The 26,298-nt window shown below is 40.6% G+C and overlaps 1 protein-coding gene across 2 annotated transcripts in view; it reads right to left on the reverse strand.

The window, feature by feature from the left end:
• The window catches only part of CHD1 (chromodomain helicase DNA binding protein 1), an 85,657-nt gene that overhangs the window by 44,273 nt on the left and 15,086 nt on the right, over positions 1-26,298 (reverse strand). For both annotated transcript variants that reach the window (XM_048502938.1, XM_048502937.1), the window contains exons 3-13: positions 21,639-21,840; positions 20,525-20,629; positions 12,998-13,065; positions 9,161-9,310; positions 8,071-8,330; positions 5,689-5,914; positions 3,249-3,349; positions 2,655-2,833; positions 2,286-2,413; positions 1,353-1,569; positions 352-441 (exon numbers count right to left, since the gene is read on the reverse strand). In XM_048502938.1, coding sequence (XP_048358895.1) covers positions 352-441; positions 1,353-1,569; positions 2,286-2,413; positions 2,655-2,833; positions 3,249-3,349; positions 5,689-5,914; positions 8,071-8,330; positions 9,161-9,310; positions 12,998-13,065; positions 20,525-20,629; positions 21,639-21,840 — 1,726 coding nt within the window. The remainder of the gene's footprint in view (positions 1-351; positions 442-1,352; positions 1,570-2,285; positions 2,414-2,654; positions 2,834-3,248; positions 3,350-5,688; positions 5,915-8,070; positions 8,331-9,160; positions 9,311-12,997; positions 13,066-20,524; positions 20,630-21,638; positions 21,841-26,298) is intronic.

Below are 26,298 nucleotides of genomic sequence, written 5' to 3' on the forward strand. Positions count from 1 at the left end.
CCATCTTATTTCTTTCCCTTTACTTAATGATAGAGAATGGAAAGACAGAAGTGTTTCAAGCAACAGAACCATGTAGAATCCTTACATCTTACCCCACCCCAAATTAAGTTGGGTGCCATTATTAACAGCAGCTATTAACCTTCTAGCACACTGAGAAAATCCAATTATGGGTCTTATTCACTTGGTCCTTATTCACTTGTTACAAGCTTTCCAGTTGCTTTCACACACAAAAAACCTATTAAAAGATCTTTTTTGTAATTTAATTCACAGGTTTCTTTCACTGAAAGAAGCACTGATAGGTCTGAATACTATCATTGACCTTTGGAAGCAATTGGCATTCAGCTTACTTACCTTATCTTTCAACAATATTTCATAGGTTGTCAGAAGGATATTAAATTTTAATCGTTTGGTCTGTAGATGCATCCATTCATGTGTTCTTATCTACAAATAAAGTTCATGGGACATTAAGTTATGGAGTTTACAAATACTTCTACCCAGTGCCTCATATATCTGGTGTTTTCAGCAGGTGAATATCAGAACACATACACGATTATATACTAAGTGCTCATCAATGTGACAGTAAAGTGTGTGTGTAATGGATACAATTGCCCTTAGTGCTGTATTGCATTTTCATTGTGCAGTTCTACAAAACTGTACAAAAAACAAAGGTGATATCTGCTAAACTCCTCCTTCTTTCCCTGTCCCTTTTTAGAATTTTCTGAGATACAGGGTCCCCCCCCCCTTTGTACCTGAAGAAGAAGCTCATACAAGAACAAATGTTGTCAGTCATTTAAGGTGCCAGTGGACTACAACAGACTATCATGGTTACCCCAGTCAAATTCACCTCTTTTTATCCAGCACAAGTTTGCTGCCTCCTTCTAGCAACTATGAGTAAACAAGAACTGGACTGGCTTTTGGTACAGGCAATACATGCCATACAAGCATAGCCTCTTCCATTTCTTCAGTCACCCTGTGTCCTTAATTACAAAGATTTTGTTTAAATGCATGTTTAAGTTCTCTCTCTCTTCCTCTCCCTTTTTCTATTGACCCATTGGGGGCATGAAACAATAATAAAACTATAGAGTATAATTTTGTGTAGTATTTCAACCAAATATGAAAATAACAGTCAATACTAACTATATTTTGTCAACAATTACACCTTAAAGTTACAAAAACAGAAAAAACATCAAAAACAAATCCATTACAATATTTTAAATTAATCTAAAATATGCATAAATGTCAGTTCTTCTACCACTGCATCTCTAGGCTACCAATTCAGGGCAGCTATGAAAAAAATCAAGTACGCACACATTATATTTGGTTTTTTGTTTCTCATACACAGATGCACTTACCACATTTCTGCTAGTAATATCTCCCAAATAAACTACTGCATTCATCTGAGGAGCCCACGTCTGGATTTCTCTTTGCCAAGACGTCAAAGTGGAAAGTGGTACTACCAGCAAGAAAGGGCCATACAACTGATGTTCATGAAACAAGTAATTCAGAAAAGAGATAGTTTGTATTGTTTTGCCCAGGCCCATTTCATCTGCAAGAATGCAACTATTCCCCCTGCAAAGTGATGAATAAAACATACAAACATCACATATATAAATACAAATAATACAAATAACTTCACACATACACTCAAAACTTTCAGCTGGTATATCTACTGTGCAACTTCTACTGAAGTCTCTTCTGGTCACTGTCACACATGGCCTGGTAATTACAAAGTGGTCTGCTGAAATGGGTGGGACTGTTTTTAGAAGTTTTTGAAAACTTTGGCTAATTCAGATCATGCTGGTCACCTGCTGAAGGGGCTAATTGCTTTTAGCATATTATGCAAACGTTGAGAGAAAAAGCAACATAGTATAGCCTGATCTCATCAAATCTCAGACATTAAGCAGGGTCAGTACTTGGAAAGGAGATCACCAAGAAATACTCTACAGAGGAAAGCAATGGCAAACCACCTCAGTTAGTGTCCTGCCTTGAAACCCCCTTGATGAAGTTGCCATAAGTTGGTTGTGTCTTGATGGCACTTTACACACATGCTAGTTTTATTTCAACATCACTGGCTTACAATTCATTTTTACACCTGCTTTGAAGAATTTGTGTCGATTTTTTAAGTTTTATACAGACTGCAGGACATATACATAAAAAGCTGTCTCTCATTTCTGAAAATTATATTTTTTTCCGTAATATAATCCACATTTCTTTTACTGAAATAAGTGCTGATAGGTATAACTAGTTATTTTAATACGGTCAATTGAATGGTCTTCTGTACTTACTTGCACCAGGAGTGAGCCAACCAGTTCAGTCCATTTAGCTGATAATCTCTTAGCTCTAAACCATCATGTCCTCCAATGTAAGATGGTTGCTTTTTTAATGCAACAAATCTTGGTCTCTGTTTTAAAACCTGGTAAAAGAGGAAAGTAGGTTAGTTCTACAGATAACTATAATTTCAATTGCAAAGAAAAAAATACTTTGTCATGGAGAAGACTACCCTAGAATCCTTATGTCTGATATGTTATGCATGGGGAATGGATGAGTATTCAGTCATCATGTGCAGTGTGTCCAGATACAGGTTTACATCCTCACCTATTGTTTGAGAAGTTGGTTTCAATGCTCGTAAAGACAAAAAATTAAACTACCCTTACCTTGCAGTCTTTAAAAGGAGTAGTCTTTGACTGATTTCTGCTAAAATACTCATCGATGCATGACTGGAATTTTTTCGCAATAAGAGCACCATCTTCCCAGCTGCACTCCGAGTAAGGGAGACCTTGCCACTTGCAGTAATAATCTGGATAGCCTGCTGCTGACTTCTGATTAGAATGGGCTGTGAAATAAATGTTTAAAATGAAATAGGCTTTAACAAATACTTGTACAATAAAAGTTCATTATATGTTTGGATTAGAGAACAGCATGACTAAGAGAGCAGTCTATATATTAAAGAACTGATGAATATGTCCTAATCATCCACATGTATCTAGAACCCTGACTCATGAAAACTTATGCTGAAATATTTTTTTTCCTTCTATAAGGTGCCAATGGACTTCTGCTGAACTTTTCTGCAACAGATTAACATGGCTATCTCTCTGGAAATGAATTTAAAGGATTTTTAAAAAATTATATTAAGATGGATATAAGCAGTAAATTACTTCTAGCATATTACCAACAAAAAAACAATAACTATGAACAGACCATAATGGTATGCTTTCTCATCCTCATCCGTTCCAAAGTCTTTCACCTACCAATTATTCTCTCTACTATTTGATACTGCTTGTGTAAATCATCGGTGAGCTCTTGCTGACAGTTGTAATATTCTACATCTTCTGGAGAAGCATTTTTTAACCTGTAAAGTAATTACAACCAATTTTAATCATATTATCATAGACATCTACATAATTTGTAGATTACAACTGAAGCATTAGAGGAAGACTGTTTACAAACATAGTTTTTGAAAAAGTATTATTCCCCCCTCTCCAAAAGTTTCAAGTATCTGGTATACAGCAGACCCTATACATAAACTGTTTTTCCACATTTCATCCCGCCTCCTTTTTTGCTGACTGAAATGATACACCTGAAGGTCAGAGGCCCATCTGCAGAAGGATTCAAAATGACATGAGAGGATACAGTTGTAAGCAAAAATAGCATTCCCACTCACACACAGAAATATTTTCCTCTTTTACATATGTGTGAACTCTAACCAGTGATTGCTAACAGTAAGATCAGTGCCCTTGTGACTGTTACTACAAAGAGATGTTAATGCAGTGATGTCTTTTGAGCACCTCTTGCTAAAAAGAGAACAAAACAAAACACAAAGAAGAAGAGTTTGGATTTATACCCCACCTTTCTCTCCTGTAAGGAGACTCAAGGTGGCTTATAAGATCCTTTCCCTTCCTCTCCCCACAACAGACACCTTGTGAGGTAGGTGGGGCTGAGAGTTCTGAAGAACTGTGATTAGTTCAAGGTCACCCAGCAGAAATGTAGGAGTGCGGAAACACATCTGGTTCACCAGATAAGCCTCTGCCACTCAGATGGAGGAGTGGTGAATCAAACCTGATTCTCCAGATTAGAATCCACCTGCTCTTAACCACTATACCATGCTGGCTCTCAAAAACCCCTCCAACCTAGTTATCCAGGTTGCAGAATAATCTCTCTAGGTTAAAAGTTCAAATATTATATCACCATTCATAATCATTCTCTGTGGTAGCTCTCATATTATGGAACATTCCTCTTGAGCTATTAGGAAGGTTCCTACACTTCTATCATTTTGCAAAATAGAATTGTTCAGGAGGATATTCATGTAGAAGGAGTAGATGTATTATGTAACAAGTGAGCTCAAGAGAAGACTTTTATTAGGGATGCAATTTTTCTTCTTCTAGTTCAGTGGTTCTCAACCTTCCTAATGCCGCGACCCTTTAATACAGTTCCTTATGTTGTAATGACCCCCAATCCTAACATTTATCAATTTTACAGATGGAGAACACTGATGCAGAGAGTCTTAGGTGACCCCTGTGAAAGGGTCATTCGACCCCCAAAGGGGTCGCGATCCACAGGTTGAGAACCATTGTTCTAGTTCTTCAACCCCAGATCCACTGCACTATATTGTTTCAGTAGAATTTTTACAGACTAAAATGTCATGGTATTTTATAATCCAAACGTTATATTATGTAATTGGCTTACTGATCAACTGATTAATTTGATCATATTTGTAATCTGTCTTCAGTGCCAGTGAGAAAAGCAGATTATATATGAAAATAAATAAAACAAAGACTTGTATTGAATTATGGGTGTAAAACATGTCCATAAAATGTCTGGATTTGCATATTTTTGGCTCAGCACAGATATACATCAGCGTCAAGGAACATATCATCTCTCAATTTCTTAAATCATTTGACTCTCAGAAAGAGAATGAGACAGAAGATTAAACTGCTTATAAATCAGTCATTTCCCTCTGAATCACCAAGTGCTGGCAGTTAACAAGGGTTATATCAGCTATTGATCCAATCTATATCGGTAGTTATGCTTTACTGTGCTCTAAAATCAGAACTGCTATTGCATGTTGATCACATAAATCAACTCTTAATTACTATCAGAGTTGTTTTGAGCGGGAGAAGAAATAATGTAGAATCTCCATTATTCTTACTTTACTTGCTCTATATGCATAGCCATCTTGTCTATTTAGCCCTATGAAAATCCAAAAATCAGAAGTATGGATTAACTGGGGTGCCTAAATGTTGTACAGATTATTCAAGGATGTGAGATTTAAGAAAAGTAATTGCCAGACACCAATTGAATAGTTTCCCATAACAATGTACTTAAAAAAAATATTTACATGCTATCATGCAAAACATAAACTCAAGCCATTATAATTCCTGTCCTTTACCTGACCTATGTTCACAAACTCATTCTAAGACTGAAAAGTAAAACATAAACTAATAAACTTTATACACAGGGCTGAATATCCAAAGAGAACAGCCAGAGATGATCCAAAACTGTGAATTAACGGTACTGAAATATCTTTTTAAAATCAGAAAAAAGTACCATGAATCATATTTGCATTTTAAAAGCATTTTGCCATTCCACTATTGTACATACAGGGAGCATGCTATTAAAATACTATCTAAACTACATACACGCATGCACCCCCCCTCCCCCGAACACAGTTATACTATAAACAACATTCACCATCGTTTTGTTTCCTGGTCCTTTTTCTTATAGTTGTCCAGTTTTTTCATTCCTCTAACATTCTGTTGCTTCAGGGTTTCTTCAGTTTCCCAGGTATTATGGATGTGAGACCAACCTTTCCATTTAATCAAATACTGCATTTCACCAGGTTCTATTGATTTATCAAACCCATCATTTGGATCTCCATCAGCTTCAACTGCATAGATGGTGGTCGTAGCACCTGTAGCTGAAAAGGACAACACAGCAAAAATATCAACTCAGATGCTACATTACTCCACACATCTATGCAATATAGCTACGGATGCATTTAACAATACCACATCTGTTGGGACAAAAAATTCCTCATATGTGGGTTTTCATCTTGTTTAAATACATTTATTTACCGGGTTTCTATCCTATTCTTCCAACATAAAAGTTTTCGAGGGGACAAACTGACCTGTTCTTAGAAGATTCAAACTTTTTAAGCACTTCAGTTTAGTGTAACCTAAATTCTGTATAGTTTTACTAAATATTCAGTAAAGCTGCAACATATGCATCAATGAAGGGAAGCTTGGCAAACTGACCATGGGGAAATGGGAGTGTCCCTTTGGACAGCTTGCTCTTTTTCTGGGAGGCTGCTGTGGTGGTGGCTTTACTCTTGTCATCCTCCCAGCAGCTGCAGAGCTCCTGGAATGAGAATGCAGAGGTTGTGGAGAAAAGTGGAAGGTTGCTGGAGAGGATGGCCCTTTACTTCCAACCCTGATACAAGGCCTGCAGCTCAGGAAGACTCAGGCCCTTTCCGCATGGGGTCAAAAACAGTGGACCAGGGACGGAAAAACACCGGTCCCTGGGCAGCCGTGCGGCCCCAAGCGGTGTGAAGGCGCCGCTTTCCATCTCCCTTTCCAAGGGAGGTTTTTGGAAAGCGCCGTCTTCCCATCGCCGCTTTCCCGTCCCCCCCCCCACCTCGTCCTCCAGCGTCGGTCGGGAGGGCTGCTGAGACCCGCCCATGCTGCCCTCCAACCCCTGGAGGTCGAAGAGCAGCATGGGCGGGTCCCTGCAGCCCTCCAGATCGATGCTGGAGGACGAGGTGAGTGGGGGGGACGCAGAAGAGGTGGCTCTGTGCGGAGCCGCCACTTCCGTGCTGGCCTCTGAGGGGGCCGCTTGCACGCTCCAGTGCGAACTGCCCCCTCCCCTCCACCGGCATATTTTCTGCTGGTGGAGCAGCGTCTCAGTTTATTTATCCTCTAACCCGGGGGTCTGCAACCTGCGGCTCTCCAGATGTTCATGAACTACAATTCCCATCAGCTCCTGCCAGCATGGCCAATTGGCCATGCTGGCAGGGGCTGATAAATTATCGGAAACATAGTCCCAGCTCTGGTGGCAAGTATTTCAAGGTAGAAACCTCTTGATAAATAAAGGTCCTATAGGTCCTATATGGACTTGGACACTTCCCTGGAAAAAGGAGTGGGTCCTATAACGTGCCAAAAAGATCCACTGAAGGAGTGTTACTGCTTCAGACAGTTTGGTGACAGACAGTGTAGTCCACCTGCCTAAAATTCCTTTCTTCTGTATCCAAAATTGATTGTTCACCTCTGCAAAATCCATGAGGCTGCTGCAGCTGGCAAGAAAACTTAATGGCTAAACAGATAGGCCATCCAGTGGGACTAGCACAAATGCCCCAAAATCTGGCAAACCCAACTGAACACATTAGCCTTGGATACATAACAGGGGGAAACCTGCAGATGATTCAATAAGTTATAACAGGAGGCAATGAATCAGGATGTTTGCAAAAATTCAGTTTGAAAGTCAATGTTTTTGGAAATCAAGTTTATGTCTATAGGATTAGGCTACCTGTGTCCTTTTAAATTTAAAATGCAAGTTTTGAGTATTAAAGCCTAGAAATAGTAATAGACAGGCTACATTCAGATGTTACAATAATCTGATACTTAGTTTCCAAATCAACTGGATGTCCCTTCTTTCCCACTCATAAAACTTCAGTTGAAAACGAGCTTAGACATACAGCACAACTGCAAGGATGCCTCCCTTCTTAAACCAGAATTTTAAAACACTGTTTACCTCACGTGTAGAATTCTAATTTGTATGGTGAAAGTCATTTTTGGTTCATCTATATATCCATAAATAATGGACAATGACAGTTAGTATTCTCTATATGAAAAGGGAAGGAACTTCAACTAGCCAATTCTGTTCTGGTTTAATGTTGATTTGTGATATCTGATGGCACCAATAGCCTATTAATGTGGCTGGCGTCAGTTTAAGGATGCAAGTTCTAGCAAATCAAAATTTTGAGGATCTTATTTCCTCCATTTCCTACTAACATTTTTAGTAACATTTTAAAAAATGTTTGTATTTTGATGAAATTTTATAAATCTAAACAAAGTTTACCTCCCTTTCGTCCAATACGGCTATCCATGAATTTTTCTATTGTTTCAAACTCATCTTCTTCAGGTTGGGGGACATCTTCTCCACAGACTTCCAGTAAATCATCTGAATCCGTCTTTGCTTCTTCAGCTTCCTTGTAACTAATATTTACTGTTGCCTGGCGGCGAGATCCTCTTTTATCATAATCGTCGTCATCATCTGATGATGATTCAAGTTGTCTTTTTTTCTGACCAATGCTTTTCCCCCCACCTTTTTGTTTTATTCTTAAGCATAAAAGATAGCAAAAAGAAAAACCTTTTAAAATACTCATAAATAAATGTCCTGGAATAAGCCATCGATAATAGTGCTCAGAACCCTAATGCAGTTATACTTGTACAGACTTTCTGCAAATAAACCCTGAAGCTATATAGCCCTGTCACCCTAGTCAATTTATTGCCACCATAACCCCATACTTCACACACTGGTCATCGCTTCAATATTTTACAAGGAAACAAACAGCTAACTAAAATCCATTAGTACATTTTGAATACTGTAAAACAGAACTAACTTATTGGTGAAATATCCAGACAGTGATTCTAATACTGATTAATCTTCATGTTAATTACAAGCAGTTTCCTAAGCTAAATTCCAGGTACTTCACACCCACAATTTCCTGCTCTTCATCACTTTCTTCAGTATAAGAAAGAGAGACATCAGAAAAGCTGGTTCTGGCTATCCTTGGCACATTGGGATTATGTATAAGAAATTCAGTCCAACAAGGTCCTGTGGGTCTTGAAATCACCTTTGTATGCAGTCTGACCTGCAAACACAGGAAAGCTCTAGCCTAAATTAGGCAGGCAGATCAGAGACTGAACTGGTGACTGCTGATAGTGGTGGCAGGAGAAATGCTGGATCGGCAGAAGAAACAGGATTCCTTTCCTTACAGTCTTTCCCAACCAGGTCTTTTTTCTAAAGAACCTACTGCCTTCTAAAGTAATCAAACTACATTCACTGTTTGGTCTATGTAGGGGCAAAACGGCAAAATGTAGGGGGAATTTTCACAGTTTCTGTCAAAATAAAATATTTATTACACTCTAAAATAGTTGTGCCATACCTGCTTGGAGGCTTCCTGCTCTTTACTTTGTTTTTTGGCTCATAATCAGATTCACTCTCGTCACACGTACTTTTATTTCTGTCTTCCTCCAAATCAGAATCTGAAGCAGTTCCAGATACAGATCCTGATCCAGACATTTGCCAGTCTTCACTACACAAATATGAAGTATGAAAAGACATTTATACAGCTAAACTTACCGAGTAACAATAATATCGCTAACAAACACAATGTTGCTGTCAGCATATTTCAAAAAATTATCATTCTAAAACATTTGGAGTAACAATCTAGAAGTAATATTAGCATATTTAATAATGAAATAATTTATAGTAAAAGGACACGAAATATTTTAGTATCCCAAATATGCATAATGTACATTACCTGAAATAAGCACTGAAAATTCTAACAAGTATATGTAAAAAATTTGGAAGCATTCATATGCCACCGTTTAAAATGTTTCACCCGGAGGAACATCATGTAACATCAGGATTAAATCCAGAATTATTATACTGGAACACTAATATCATTGACACTATTTTTATTACATTAATGACTTCCTTCCAAATTCCAGAGAATACTCTTAATTTAAGATACTGAAAAACCTCCCTTATTTTTGTGCAAAAAAGGAACATTGACACTTAGCATCAAGATTCCTTCTACAAAGGAGGGAGGTCATCTTGTCATGAGTGATTACTATCTGCCTATCAAGAAAGCAGGATCTAGAATCATACAGTTGGAAAAGACCACAAGGGTCATCAAGTCCAATCCCTGCCATGCAGGAACAGACAATCAAAGCACCCCTGACAGATGGCCGTCCAGCATCTGTTAGAAAATCTCTAATTCTCAAACTTCCTGTCCCTGGAGCTCAGTTCAGTAATTCATGAAGCAATACCTGCCCTCCCTTTCCTAAGAGTAGAAAGAACTTCCATGGTAAGTGCCAGTTTTTCTTCTTCACTCTGGGAGGACATCTTATCATGATACCTCCAAAACCAGCCAGAACTCATGTAGGCCATAAGAGTTTACTCCACCTGGACCAGCTTTGAAAAACACTCTTGCTGAAGGCTGTGTAGCTGAGGTAAGGATATTCATTTTGTAGTGTTTAGGAAATGCTGAAATGTTATGATCACATGGCTGCCACACAGATTTCTTCAATAGATGCATTTGCATTCATAGCAGCGTTGGTGGTTGCACTAAGGTTGGAATGAGCTGTAAAATCTGTAGGCACCTCGACTGTTTGAGCTTGGTATTAATCAATTATAAGCCTTGTAGCCTTACTTTTTGTGTTTAAAAAAATCTTTTGCCCATTATTTGGCTGGCTGACTGTAACACAAAGGAAATCCACTTTGCAAATAGCCATTGTGGATTTGATGTAGAAATGGCTCTTCATAAGTCTAACAAGGGTTTCCTACAGATGAACCAGGTGAGGAACGAAGAATGGCAGTGACATTTTTTGTGAATTGTGTATATGTGAATTTACCTTCAGTGCAAACATGGGATCCATATGAAGAACCATCTTGTCCTTATGGAACACACAAAATGCCTTCCTAACAAACAGAGCACCCAGCTGCAACACCCTGTTTGCTGAAGTAACTACTGCCAGGAAGAGAATGTTCATTATCAACCACCTCAGTGGAACTTCCCTCGTTAGTTCAAATGGGGTTTGAGTGAATGGTGTTAACACAATATACAGCTGCTAAGATGACAGTCTATGAACAATTGGAGGACAGTTCATTAAGAAACCTGACTACATGAGGATGTCTAGCTATTGCCTCTCTATCAATGCATGAAAGAGCTTGGGCAAAACTGCCACCTGTCAGCACAGGGAAGACTCCTTTAACGTCTGATCAATTCCATTCTGAAAGAAGGCCAAGAGTTGGGATAAGTTAGGAGTGGTTAGTGATGTTTCTGCTTGCACCATCTGACATAAATCTTTTTCCTCTGAGCTTCAACATGGCTAGACAAAGCTATGCTGAAGCTAGATGCCACCTGGAGCCCTGATAGAGTAGATCTATACTGGAATCTGCCAGGGTTCTGCCACTGAGAGTTCCAGCCAAGTTGAGAATCACACCAGGCATTGCCAACTGGGAACTGACACAGATGACTGTGGCTGCCTCTCCTCTGATGTCCCTGAGTGTGTTGAAAATTGTAGGCAAAGGAGAGAAGGGAAAAAGATGTGGAGGTCACAGGGTTGTTAAAGTATTCATTTTCTCTGCTGCTGGTATCTGAAACATGGAGAAGAATCTAGGAAGATGAGAGTTGATGTCCAAAGTGAAGAGATCCACCACCAATTGACCAAAACTGACCTTCTGAAGCAATACTTCCCTCTTGATCATCCATTTATTGTAATGCAACTGGTGATGACTCAACCATTCATTGTTATTTAACTAGTGATGACTCAACTCTTGAATGTGCTGTTCTCTGATAGGCCCTGCTGATATGAATGTGATGTTCTTTTCCACCCTGGACATTAACTAGGCTGTCTCCCTGTGCAGACTTGATCTACACCTGACCTGTTCGTTCACATAGGCCTTTGCCAAGATGTCGTTTGTACTATTAAGACATGTTTTCCTTTTAACCTGGAAGGAAAGCAAAGTTCTATTGCCCTGATTTCTAGAAGTTTGATACTTATTCTTCCTTCTTTGTCAGTCCACTTCCCTTTGAGCATGAAGCCCTAGACAAGATGTTCCCAAACCTGTTAAACTTGTGTCCGTGAAAACCTGCATCGTTTCCTCCTTTGTGTATTCCCTGCCTTTTGCCAGGTCTGATAACCGGGCCATCATAAGATTCCCTGATGAACAGAAAGGGGCAGGGTCCAAGGGGAGATCTCTCTTCTGTAATATCTGCCTCTGGTATGATTACACAGATCACTTGAGCATGTAGGAGTGAACTTGCCCATGAGATCAATACAACCCTACACCATAACCCAGCAACCTCTGGCAGATAGCTGACAAAGACGGTCTGAAGGGCAGGGGATGCTGGGGTTGTACCCCCATTATCCTGTTCCTCAGAATTCCTGTGCTCCCCAGGTTGTTCTTCTGCAGCTTCTGGTACTGAGCCTGAATGCTCACCACCTTGGTCAATGCTAAGAGTTTTCCCACCAAAACCTGCCACCACTGTTTTTTCTTGGTCACATTAGCACCATGGAGAAGCTTGCTTCTGGTCTCCACAGCCACTGGTGTCTCTGCAGAGCTCTCCAACACGAAGGAAAGGTATTTGCCTCCCAATATGGGAATGAGCCGGGAGGGGAGTGTCCCAGTCCTCCTTGGAAAGAAAGTCATCTGAGGCTTTATCAAAATCCTCCCACCTGTCCATTCTTCAGCTTCAAGTAAGTCACTCCAAAGAATGAGAGTGGGGAGAGGGAAAAAAGGAAACAGAAGAGCCAGTAGCAGAGGGGTCTCATGATCTCATGTTGTGCTTCATAGGAACTTAAAGCACCTCCCTAACTCAGTGTGACATCACCTCCTTTGCTGCAGGAGGGACAAGGTCTACATAACCACAAATGTTGGTGGCTACTGAGGCTGCTCAAAATGTATGGAGTCCTGAAGATCTATACAGGAAATCAGCTCAATGGATGTTAAATGATCTGTTACGTTGCTGAAAAATGAAATTTTCTAGCCATTTACTTTCCTAAATTTGCTTTATCTACAAAGGACTTAGTTATAGAAACCCTGACAAACCATTGAGTAATTTAGATAATCAAATAAAAATATCACTTCAGATACAAAGGCAACATTTGTTTTGTAAAATACTAATGAGAAAAACAGATTTGAATTAGGAATAATAAGGTTTACAAGAAAAGACTAAATATTTTGGTTTTATAGTTTTAAGTTACTATCTTACTCTTTATGTTTCTTCCTCTTGATGTCACTGGATGAGTCATCTGCAGAATTTTCACTACTTGACGAGTCCTGCATTGACAACCAATACATTTACTTATTAAAATATATTAAAGATACATTTTAATTTTCAGTAGTGTGTTTCCAAATCAGGACTAAATATTACTTTTGTTTTCTGAAAAGTGCTTTAATACAATTATAGCAGGCAATTAAAATACATCTGATAAAATCTCAAATATATCAATTCTGCCTATATACGTAGAACAAAAGGAAATTATGATGGATTTATAAACCATAATTTCTGACACCTTAAAAAAAGATAAAACCTGGGAAAAGTAAAGATATGATCAATACAAAATCCACTGCATCACAGAAGTGAATTGGTTTATCAAAAACTGAACATTTTCCCTTACAAAACACAATCTTAGATAATATTTTAAATTTGCTCCAACAACACTGAAGGTCTTCTTCAGTAATAGAACTTATTTTAACAAATAATGTATACAAATAAATTTTCATTCAATGCCATAGACTTATCCTAAATGAAAACTGTTTTTTTTCTAATTATGTTAATTTAACACCCTAAAAATTATGAATAACAAAAAATCTGTTGGCTTCTTCTGGAGCATCTCCAACAGCATATTTTATTAGCATGGAGGAATCCTTCCTAACTTTCTATGAAAGCCTTTCCATAAGGTGGAAGCCCACTGAGAATGCTCAAGCAGAGGCAACACCTTTGCTCAGATAAGTGAAGCCATTACAAAGGAGCACAGTGGGGAGAGGAAGTATTTCAAGTACGTGGGTATAAATTCAATTAGGGTTTCATGGATGATGACCAGAACCTTGAATTTACCCTGGTAATTAATTGGAGTGTTTACTGAATAGGATGACATGTGTACCCAACCTGGTGTACAATAGTAACTGGTCTGCAGCATTCTGTACTAACTGTCCATCTGCACATTCAACTGAAATCTGTGGTTTGTACTAGAGCAAATTTACACTCTTTGCTTGCCAACAAAATGCTCACTGAGTGTATTTCAAAATCCCTCCGCTTGCCACCATGTCAAGGAAGACTCCACAGTCCCCTTCTACTTGAATTGCTTATTGATTCAATACACTCATAGAAACTTCTTTTTTGTAGTTTATTACATATAACAGGCAAGCTTACAAGTTGCTCTAACGAATTAACAAAAGAAAACTTCAGGAAAAAACGAACTGGGCTTCAGCTTCAGTTAAACCCTCACTCACTAACTGCCCTTCCTGTGTTCTGAGCCACATCCTCCAACTGACACTTTCCGAATGTTCCTGAACTCTTCACATGCCCCTTTTCAGCTGAAATTTAGGGGCTAAATGTCTCAAAATTTCAGTTAGATCCAATCATATCATACAGGCAATTATATATAATTAACCATTACCCTGACGACTTAGTGCATCAGCAATAATATTGTCCTTACCCTTTACATGTCGAATCTCAAATTCATAATCTTGTAGGGCTAATGGGACCATCTCCAAAATCTGAGCATTGCTGTTTTTCATCTTGCTCAAAGGAGGCCAAAAGGATTATGGTCAGATCTTACAATAAACTTAGACCCTATTAGGTAAGGATGTAATTTTTTTGATTGCCCACAAAATGGCTGAGGAGCATTCCTTCTCGATGCGTTGAGTATGCACATTCTCTAGGTAACAGCTTTCTACTAAGGAGGAAACTATTGGATGCATCAATTGGTCTTCGCCTTTCTGAACTAATGTAGCACCTAAACCTCGTTCCGAAGCATCAGTATACACTTCAAAATGGTTTGTTAAAATCAGGGAGCAACTAATACTGGAGCGATTTACAACAGCCCTTTTTTACCCGTCAAAAGCAGTTTGACATCTATGCGCTCCAAACAACTTTAAATGGGCTAAGCTTTTTTATAAGTCTGATAATGAATTGTAGCCTAGTTCACTTAGTTGAGGTATGAACTTTCTATAAAACCCAACTAATCCTAAAAAGGGACTGAATATCCTTTTTTTTGTGGTTGGAATAGGCCAATTCTTAATACTGGCAACCTTAGCTTCACAGAGGCTTAATTTGACCGTTGCCGACACAGTGACCAAGGTATATCACCTCACTTCCATCCAATGTGACACTTATCAGGTCTCAAAGAGTTAACCCAGCTTCCTGAACCTTCTGCCAAAACCATTATTTATATGTTTCAAATGGGTCTCCCAGGAATCAGACATGATGGCTATATCATCCTGATAACCAAAGGCATAATCTAACCTTAGTAAGAACCTTATCAATCAACCTCTGGAAGGTTTTGAATGCTCCTTGTTTAACCTAAAAGGCATTCTCTTAAATTGAAAATGCCTCCAAACTACATACAAGGCTGTTTTCTCAGAGGCTTCTTTAGTTAGGGGAATTTGCCAATACCCTTTGAACAGTCAAGGCGCTTAAAAAGTTAGCACTAGCTAATCTTTCACCCAATTCCTCCAAGCGGGCTGTGGGATAAGGATCAAGAGTGTTAATTAGATTAAACCTTCTAAAGTCTACACACAGTCTGAATTCAGGAGGGTCACCCTCAGACACTTGCTTTTTCTTCCACTAGTACTATGGGTGCTCCCCATGCACTGTTACTAGGCTCAATAATATCCCACTTCAACATTTTGTTTAACCTCCTTCTCCACAACTTCTTTCCATCACGATTGTTAATGGGGTATGGTGTGGTTTTAATAGGTCGCGTTACTTCCAGTGTCAATGTGAGGTGGTGAAATCAGGTGAGTCAAACCGGGCTGTTCAGTAAACAACAATTCAAAGTCCTTTAACAAATGTCTAACTTGCTTACATTGCCCTTCTGATAAACCATCTGAAATTGAACTTTACTCACATCAGAACACTCCTCAAAATTCCATTCCACAAACTCATCTGCGTTAGTGTCAACTTGTACTGGAAAAGTCATTTACAGATCTCTCACAATAACGGTTTCAACCTATTAGCATGCACAGTTCTCTGCCCATCATCTTCTTGAATTACATAATTGTCATTGGGTAAAACCTGTATTATCACATAAGGTCCCTTCAAGCCATTAATTCAACTTAACAGGCTTATCCACTGACAGTAATAAAACTTTATTACCCACTGCAAAGCTAAATTGGTCTAGCCTTAACATCAAAGTAGGTCTTTTGCTTTTGCTGAGCCTGCTTCAAAATTCTCTCTGCTGCAGCTGTCCTTACTTCCTGCAGAGTTCTTTGCAGCTCTACAGAAATATGCATTTACATCCCTTGGGACAAAGAGTTGTGTCCAGTAAAGAAACCTTCCCAATTTGCTCTAGCTAAGCCCAAAGGACCTCTGATATCTCTACCAAACAATAACTGATTTGGACTAAATCCTAGGCTTTCTTGGACTGAATCCGCGGAGAGCAAGCGTCAAATATGGTGCAGCTTGATCCCATGAATTTGAATGCTTTAGTACATAAGACTTCAACAATTGTCCATTAGTTCTGAATGGCCCTCTCCCACTAAACCATTTTGACTGAGGGTTGTCACGCCCACTACAGGGGCATGCTGAACCCTCAGTGAACTCACAGAAAATTTTCATCACCTGTGACATCAAATTGGGGGCTTGATTAGTCAGTAGTACTTTCATCACACCATATGTGGAGACAAAGTCCAGTAAGGCCTGAGCGACTGACACAGATGAAATGTTTCTCACACAAAAGGCACAAGGAAATCTGGTTGCATGGTCAGCTATAACTACACAATATACTGTTTTCCCGAACTACTTACTTTTAGGTAAAAAAGGACCTTAAATGTCCCAAACTGACCCTTACAAGGGGTTCATCAATTACTGGGTAGGGTGCGTGGCTCACACCTAGTTCTATCAGTAAGCGTGCCCAACCCGTTGACATACATCCCACATGTCTTGCAAAATCCTTAACTGCTTTAGTCAACCCTGGCCAAAACTGCCTTTGAATTCTTTCCATAGTCCTTCTTATTCCTAGGTGTCCAGCCAATGGGACACTATGAGCCAGTTCTAAAATTTCTTCCCTGTACTTTCTTGGAATTACTAACTTTGTAGGGTTACTTTTCCCTTCTCCAGAAGAAGCCCTGCCTCCATTTTTAGGCGATACAATAAAGCCAGATTGCCATATAAATCTCTCTAGGATTTTCTTTAGATACTTCTCCAGAAGCAACCTCTGCCTTTTTCACATAACTCTTTTAAGAGTAGTACATGATCTTTGTTCAGTTTTAAAACTGCTCCAGACCTTTCATGGCATACCTTTTCTTTATCCTCAAAATGGAAAGATTCAACTTCCATAGCTGGACTAGGAGTGCTTAATGACTCATCTTTCTTTCCACTCAATTGTGACTTAGTTAACTCAGCTTTTGCTGTCAACTCCCACTTCCACTTCCACTTTTTCTCTTTTTTGCTCACCTATATTTGACTTAAGTTTTTTCCAGCTTTAGGAATCCTAGTTGGAAACTTTTCATGTACATCTTCTAATTCCCCTTTGAGCCTTCTGTTTCTCTCTTTTCTCAGTGCTTGTTTTAGCCTTTGACCCTGAAAGTAACTACTAAGTTCATTTTGTCTAGATTGGTACAACACATCTGCTCCAATTATAAAAGGCATATCAGAAACATCATGTACAATGGCATATATGTCCTTTTCAATTCTGGGAGTCTGGATATGAATCAGTACTAAATCTAAGTACATAGGGGTCCTTCATGGGGTAACCTGCATCCTTCCCACCAACTGATGACTTATTTGCTTTAACAACTTTCTGTTGATAGAGACTTATATCTGCCCCTGTGTCAACAGAGACCTTCCACCCACAACTTCCCCAAGTAACACTTTCCTTAGCCACTGAGATCTCCAACCCACTGTCTCTGTTCCTCCAGATATCCCACACTATTTACATCAACCAGCTGTAACTCTCCCATTCTCACTCTTGGTTCTTGTTCAGTGGATTTAACAAGTTCTTCATCACCAGCATATCTCTTAGTTGTCAGGCATAGAGTTTCTCAGGACTTAGCAGAGTTCTTCATCACCACGGTGACCGGCTCTTCTCCTTCACTGGAACAAGCAGAACTACCTGGTGAATCATTAATCTCCTCCCAATCTTCATTTTGCACCAAACCCGATTATTTCCAACATGTTGCACTCTTGTTTCTCTCTTATTTCTTGCACATTGTGATTTGAAGTGACCCCTTTCTCCACACAAAAGCAGATTATATTCCTTGGTGTATAGATCTCGGCCGTCTCACTGTGATTTGGAAAGAAGTCCTTTCTCTGAAGCAAACTTTTTTCTCCATCTTTACCCGTAAACTCAATATTTCTCGGGTTGGTTTTAAACAATTCTCTCTTCTCTGATACAAAAGCGTGCTGGTTTTCTTTCCTTGCTTTTATAGGCGGCCATCTGGTCTCTGAAAGCAGCAAGTTAGATAAATCTAAGTTCTCTTTAGCTTGAACAAGAGCTGAGATTTCGCCGAGAGTGTGTGTGAAAAAAAATTGCTCTCTTGCTATCAAGTTGCAAAGTCTTCTATGGACTGAACCTTTGCAGCTCTATACCATTGCTGAACTATAAGTTTCAATCGAGCCATAAAAGCAACATAGCTCTCCTTCCTCTTAGGAAAGCTCCCCTCAGTTCTTCTCTCAACTGGATACGGATTTTTTTTCCAAATCTGGCTAAGGCCTGCCTTTAAAATTCTCATAGGTGGCTTCTTCCCCAAGTGTAAAGTTCACCTAATAACTGACTAAATCTCCAGCAACGCAAGGCCATAGCAGCCCTCACTTGCTCTCTTCTGGGAACTTCATTTTCTCTCAAGGCAGCTTCAAACAAAGCTAAAAAACTTTCCACTGACTCACCCTGCTGATACCTGGGGAACTGTCTCTTCTGAAAGCTGCAAGTGAGCTCCCTCTGTCTATCCTGCATCAGCAAGTTCATGGTGGTTTCTTGTCGTTGCATAAGCGTTTGCAGCATCCTCATCCATCCCTCAGTGCTGGTTGGTACTGAGGAATCGTCTGTATCTATACTATCCCGTCTGGTTGCATTAACTCTGGGTGAGTCCTCTGGGGTGTACTACAGACCTTTCTTGGTCATTCTCATCCATGTCTCTCAACTCCTTGCCATTCAACAGCTGTCCCGTGGCTCCCAACTCTTGAGCTACCACTCTGCTGCTTGATTCTGGCTCAGCTGAGAAAAATGGTGTGCATATTCTGGGCTCTTCCAGTGTGACCTGCACTTCATTCACCTTTTAGATCGGTTTCACTACTGGTTAGATCCATCTGCACATTCAACTGAAATCTGTGGTTTGTACTAGAGCAAATTTACACTCTTTGCTTGCCAACAAAATGCTCACTGAGTGTATTTCAAAATCCCTCCGCTTGCCACCATGTCAAGGAAGACTCCACAGTCCCCTTCTACTTGAATTGCTTATTGATTCAATACACTCATAGAAACTTCTTCTTTTTTGTAGTTTATTACATATAACAGGCAAGCTTACAAGTTGCTCTAACGAATTAACAAAAGAAAACTTCAGGAAAAAACGAACTGGGCTTCAGCTTCAGTTAAACCCTCACTCACTAACTGCCCTTCCTGTGTTCTGAGCCACATCCTCCAACTGACACTTTCCGAATGTTCCTGAACTCTTCACAGATGACATGTGTACCCAACCTGGTGTACAATAGTAACTGGTCTGCAGCATTCTGTACTAACTGGACAGACCCATGTGGAGTCAATTACAATAGTCTAGTTTAAGGTGAGAATAGCATGGATCCATGTAGCTAGATAAGCCAAGTCAAGGTACAAAACTATCTTATCAGGTATTTGACTCACTTAACTTCATCACACTCACTCCCTGCAAGTTACTGAATCAGCTTCAGAGCTAGTAAGTAATTATTCTAGTAAGGCAAAGGAGACAGTGGCTGCTACTGCATACTAATTGTACCTTTCCTCCACTCCATTTACATTAGTAGCATAGGAATTAAGGAGCATGGAAAGTATGTAATCTGGAACTGGCCAACCTTTGCAGCTAAGGTGAAATAGTGTGGTAGATTTGGGGTAATGACAGAAATGTTCTGACAGGAAGAAGAAGTGGAAACTATTTTAGCATATCAGATAATTCTGGAGGTCAGAGAAATGGTTTAACGGGCAGGGAGAGGCTTCAGGTGGGTACTCAGGCAGGTAGGACTGTGCATTTGGGGCTGTGCCGGTGCAGATGTACATCCATCAAAACTTTTTTTTCTACATAATTACAAATATGGGCAATCAATGTCTGATCTCTCATTTGGATGTCTGATCTCTCATTTGAATCTGATGTCATCATACTGGACCAAAGGGGCAACCCCCACCCCCAAACATTAGAATCTTGAGAATTCTTGCATATTGACATATGTGATGTATGTAACAATTGTCCCAGTCTCAAGAACCAAATCTCTTTAGTTTCACAGGTCATTTAAAGAGAAACTTTTAAATCCATTTTTTTCTTTAGGGCAATACACTATCAAATAAATATCTGTATTTAAAAATGAATTTATGATGAAATCATTCACCTCTTCAGAGCTGCTATTTGAGGATGCCACCTTTGACTGCTGCTGCTGTTTCCTCAGCATTGCAGATCTTTGTACAGCCAGAATACTCGGGTTTGATTTCCAAAACTGGAGAGCAATTTACACAAAAAATTATTTAGACATACTAAACCCAGGCAATTTTAATACACATTCAAATTTGCTAATTAACAAAAAATAATAATCATAACCACGTTTGGATTTTACTCACAAACCTAAATGTTTTTTAAAAAGCTCCACAAAACAGAATCCCAGGAGCTATTTATCTTCCTTCACAGTAATGCACACACAAAACTTTCTCAAAAATGTCATGTTTTCACTAGAAAAATTGAAAAAGTCTTCACCCTTCTACATATCATACATTTTGAGAGAGGAAAACATTGCCTTAAGAAGCAGCGTATTAATTCTTAGGATCTGGGCATGACTGTATAATTCTGAAAGTTCCTTCCTCAAGTTAAAAAAAATCATGAATTGCTAAATACAAACTAAAATTTTGTTCCTTTCAAAATTATTTTTGAAACTTTATAAAAGTTAAAAGAAACACAGGCAATTTGTTCATCACTAGCTAATTTATGCAGGCATATTTGTCCTCCTATAAAGAAGTTCTGTACATCAACAGAACCCTTTCCAACCTCAATCAGCTGTTTGCCTTGCATGTCCCTTTCAAACACCCTAGACAGTGACACAGTAAATTCAACCTGGTGAATGGTTTAGTACAGGGGTAGGGAACCTGCGGCTCTCCAGATGTTCAGGAACTACAATTCCCATCAGCCTCTGTCAGCATGGCCAATTGGCCATGCTGGTGAAGAACTTGGGAATGCTTCGGATTCCCTGAACATCTGAGCTGGAGTTCCTGGTTTATGAGCCGAGCATCAAAGCCAAGCATTAAGTATTCTCTGAAGTTAAGAATGTTCTTCTTTACTGAGCATTTTTATGAAACCGTTATGTACTATTTATGTATTTAGGGTGTTTCATGGGATACACTCAGACTTTTCATTATCAAGTACCATAAAAGTGTTTTAGAATTTACAGTATTTGAGCAGATACCCACTTAAAAATATCCATGTTACAAAGAATCAATAATATACAGAAATTTTACCTCAGCCCCATCAACCTTTGGCGGTTTAGCTTGGACCTTCTTTTCTTTAGAGGAATCAGACTCAGATTCTGATTGACTGCCAGACTCTGAGCCAGAGTCTGAATCACTGCTTCCTGACTGGCTACTACTTCCATCACTGTTGCTTCCAGAGCTTGAACCAGTTCCAGAACCTGATGCTGAACCGGAATCATCATCTGACTGGCTGCAATTACAAGAGCAAACATTATCAAACTGGGAAAGAGAGCAATTAATCCAGACATCCATTCATCATTTATAAGTCACTTAACATTAGTGTTTCAGAAATAGTACCATATATACCGGCGTATAAGACGACTGGGCATATAAGACGACCCCCCCCCCCACTTTTCCAGTTAAAATATAGAGTTTGGGATATACTCGCCGTATAAGACTACCCCTCTTCCAACGCACACAGTTACAGTTACTGAGGTCCTCTTAGGTCCCCAACTGAATAAACTACCGTACAGTACTTGTCCTCAGTAGACCTACGGTAACATGAAAACCTAACGAGAAACAATTCTCTTCTACCTTAAAAGGTAAATCATCTGAGAGCACCAGCCCCTCGCCCCTTCCCCACCTGCAAAGTACCGGTATCACCAAATCCAACACAAAGCCCGCTCTTCTACTGGCACTTGTCCCTCTCGTAAGCTCTGCAAGAACCCAGCAACACCATCGCCCCTTCTTCCTGTGCAGGCTGGCCCCTGCACTTTTTGCCCTGTCCCGCCAAAAAAGTTTCCCACCAGAAAAGCTTGCAGGGCATGGTGCTGCACCAGGACGCACGCTCCATGCGCAATCCGCAGAGGGACTGGGCAAAACTTCAGTTGGAAGCCCCCCCCCACCGGCCGAAGCTTGCCAGTCAGCATGCCCATTTCCCACCCACACCCTCTCTCTGGGGGGGGGGGTGCACTGACAGTCTCCTGGTCAACCGCTCCAGGCACCACCACTGCCTTTCACTCCCCCTGCCAAGATCCAGCACAGTGCTGAGGGCAGACGCGTGCGTCAACGCCAAGAAAGAGGACGAGTGAGGCGCCGGGCACTCCCGGAGTGTGCAGGAGAAGGAGGGAGACCTGCTGGGAGGTCCATCCAAAGGGGCCAGAGCCAGCGGGCAGCTGCATCCATGCCCGGGGGGGGGAGGGGGTAGCGCCTCGGTCTTGCTACCGTGTGTTGGCATTTAGATTGTAAAATGCGTTTTTAATAAAGTGCCGCTGCAATGTTTAATTAGCATATCTCATTCATGTATAAGTATGTACAGCTATTGGTATGTTTATCATTGCACACATCCCTGTGTCAGAGTCAAAGAATACAGTTGGGGTGTTTATCTGATGTGCAAATTATTCTGCAAATGATAATGCTATGTGACTCCAGTTCCCTGAAAATTTCAGTTGTGTTGTGGAGAGGAGATGTTCAAGACAAAGTTACCCAGAGGCAGACGGAGGACTCCAGCCGGTTCTGCCGTGTCTTTTGCCCTGCCTCACCCTCAGGAGACCGGCAGGCTGATCTTTGTGTGGAAGGAAGCGAGAACTTGGGCGCCCTTGTGTGGAAGGAAGCGAGAACTTGGGCGCTCTAGAGCTCCACTCAGCTTGCAGAGGTGCTGGCGGGGTGAAGACTGCACATGTCCCCGGGGGACAAAAAGTTGGGCTGCCCCTGCATGTGGTTCTGCTGGAAGGATGTGCAAGAAACCCACTTCGGAGGGGGATGTAGGTTGAACCGGGGGGAAGGAGCAGCCAACTAGGCAGAAGGGAAAGTGAAACCAGGAGCCCCTCTCCCACGTTGGCTCCGCAGTTCCATCCTTGGGGAGCAGGAAAGTTTGTCAAATGCGTGAGGGAAGGGGGGGAGCCTCCTGCGCATTTAAAGAGCTGGTGCATTGGTTCCTGGTTTTGCAGAAATATGGAAGGGGCTCTTCAGGCACAGGAGTCGCCTCCCGTCCAGTAGCAACACCTCCATCTGCTCGGGAGTAGCCAGCCCCATGGACGCCGACAGGGCTGACTCTAAAGGTAAAGCATGCACTGGGATCATAGCAGGTGGCGGCGACAGGCAGCAGTTGCATAGGCAGGGAGGAAGGAGGCAGCTGGCCAAGCCAGAGTAGGGCAAGGTTTGTGTACAGGAGTGAGTAACTAACTCCAGCGCGCAGGCCAGCAGCAGCAGAGCTGCAGCTCCAGATCCTGGGCGCTCAGTATCACCCCCTCAGTACCTAGCGTATAAGATGACCCCAGACTTTACAGATGATTTCCCAGGGTTCAAAAGTCGTCTTATATGCCGGTATATACAGTATTTGCCCGTTCACTACTATAACTAGTTGATTTTTAATATCTGCAACAAATGCTTACATATAGGGATCTTCCCTATAAATCACTCAAAATCCAATATGACTAAGTTATGAATAAGCTTTTTGGACACCAGAAAAAATTATAAGGGTAGATGATGGTATAGACCAGCCATTGTCAACCAGGGTTTCATGGTACCCTGGGGTGCCGTGAGCATGTCCCAGGGGTACCGCGGCAACACTCCCACCGGCGCCAGCAAGGACATGGAGCTGGCCCATGGGGCAGGGCCTGCCACAAGGTCAGCAGCCACCACCACCCCCAGTGCTTCCCTTCACCCTGGGAGAAGAAGGTGGGGTGTGTGGCAAACAGGGGCAATGGGAGGGGAAGGTGGAGGGTGGCGGCAGGGGTACCGTGAGATATGAAGAGTGAGGTCAAGGGTACCCTGACCTCGAAAAGGTTGGAAAACACTGGTATAGACCAACTGCATAATAATTGAGTGCCTCAGCAATTATGCAAGACCAAGGAATGCAATATGTTTCCACTGCTGATGACAACTATAAGAGGACCCCTCCCCTTGATTCAGAATTATGTTTGAGAAACTGGTTTTTTTTAATGGAAAATAGCCCAGTTAATTTTAAGCTCTATTCCAAAGTTGCGGACTCAACCATTCTTCCAAAACAGCAAAACTATAGTCTAACTCAGTTGGAATGTTCACCGCTATTCCAATCAAGAGGCCAAAGAGCAATGAAACCAAGTGGATACGTTTTCAACATTCCCTACCATTTGCCCACTGTAGGTGGTTACACATTATGCTGGAAATGCACACCCCTCCACTGCTCCTCTTTCATGCTAGATGCTGAGCAACCTTTCTACCAAAGCTAGACTTTAAAGTAGGGTTCCAAAGATACTCTTACCAGTTCCCCAAGGGCAAGAAGCCCTTCTTCAAGTTCACACTGAATAGCAGTTTGGGTAAGTAGACAGATCTGTTTCTCTTTGCACCAGCTTTGCAGAAAGAAGAAGTAGAAAGAGTTCTGCTGTTTTCAGTCTAACACCTAACACCTTGGTCCTGATCTAGTCTATGCTGACCAACCTAACAAGGAAAGAAATAGCTCGGGCCCTTCTTGCAATGAGAGGATCACAGTTTTCTTGCCTTCTCCAAGGCCCCATGTGAAATGAATGGGAAGCGGTAGCAGTGACACAGATAACAGTTGACTAATAAGTTCCGTCAAAAAGTGTGGATCCGCAACTTAAGCCAAACATTTCTGAAAAAAACTGCATATTCTATTTCTACAGTTATTTTGTTTTAAATAAAGTATTACATAACATTAACAGGTTGTGCTAGTAGTTTCTACACTAGACATTTCACCTCAATAATAAAAATTAAGATGCCACATTCAGAGCTTATTTTCCGGAAAATGTTTCTCAAAATTAAGAAATAATCTAAGTATCAGTGTTATAAAGAAATTCAATACCCTAAATTAACCCAACTAGTCAAGCTGTTGTGCTAAAGCAACACAGATTGTTGCAACATTGATTAAAGAACTGGTCTTTTTAATTTAAAAAAAATTTAAACAATTGAGATTGTTAAATCAAGTCTCTGTTGCCGATTCAATTTATAGCAGGAATATAATACCAAAAAAAATCTTACCACATGAAGTGTTGTAATAAGAACACAAACGGATATTTTTAAAAGGATGTTTTCCACAGTAACAGGGTGTGGTTGCAATATAGGCATTTGTTGCAAGATCATGTGAAAGGAAAGCTGAGCTCATGATTCCAAAACAGTCCTGTTCATATTTTTCTGAATTAACTGAAAAAGTTTTACAAGTTCTCAAGCAGCAAATCTTGTATACTAACACCAAAGTTGGCTAAATCTTTGGATACTTAAATCTAGTGACTGGAGCTGTGAATGAGGAAGACAAATCTTTATATACACCTGAAAAAGGTTTGCAGAAAATCTAGAAGCAACCTTTGGGTGACTTGATGTCACCCAACTTCCATGACTCGTCTAGGGCAGCCACTCTATGAAAGCCAGAGAGGTGCAGCAGTTAAAACTTCAAAGTCAAGGACGGGAGGCCAAGGTTTGAACTGCCATCTTGCAGTGAAAGCTCACTAGAAATTTTGGGCCAGTCACATACTTTCAGCCTAACCTACCTCACTGGGTTGTTGAACAGATAAAAAGGAGAGAACAAGATAGCTGCTTTGGCCTCCACTGTGGAGAAATGTGGGGTTTAAAAGAAGAAAATTAAAAAATAACACTAAGTTAGGAGGCAGATAAAAGTTCAGTTGGTAAATAGATGAGAAGAAGAGAATGAGGCAAGAAAGGGGAGATGATATGGGGGTTGTCAGGAGGAGGGAAATAGAACACAGTGTGAGAT

Source organism: Sphaerodactylus townsendi, linkage group LG07 (assembly GCF_021028975.2).
Source record: "Sphaerodactylus townsendi isolate TG3544 linkage group LG07, MPM_Stown_v2.3, whole genome shotgun sequence".
NCBI classification, from domain to species: domain Eukaryota; kingdom Metazoa; phylum Chordata; class Lepidosauria; order Squamata; family Sphaerodactylidae; genus Sphaerodactylus; species Sphaerodactylus townsendi.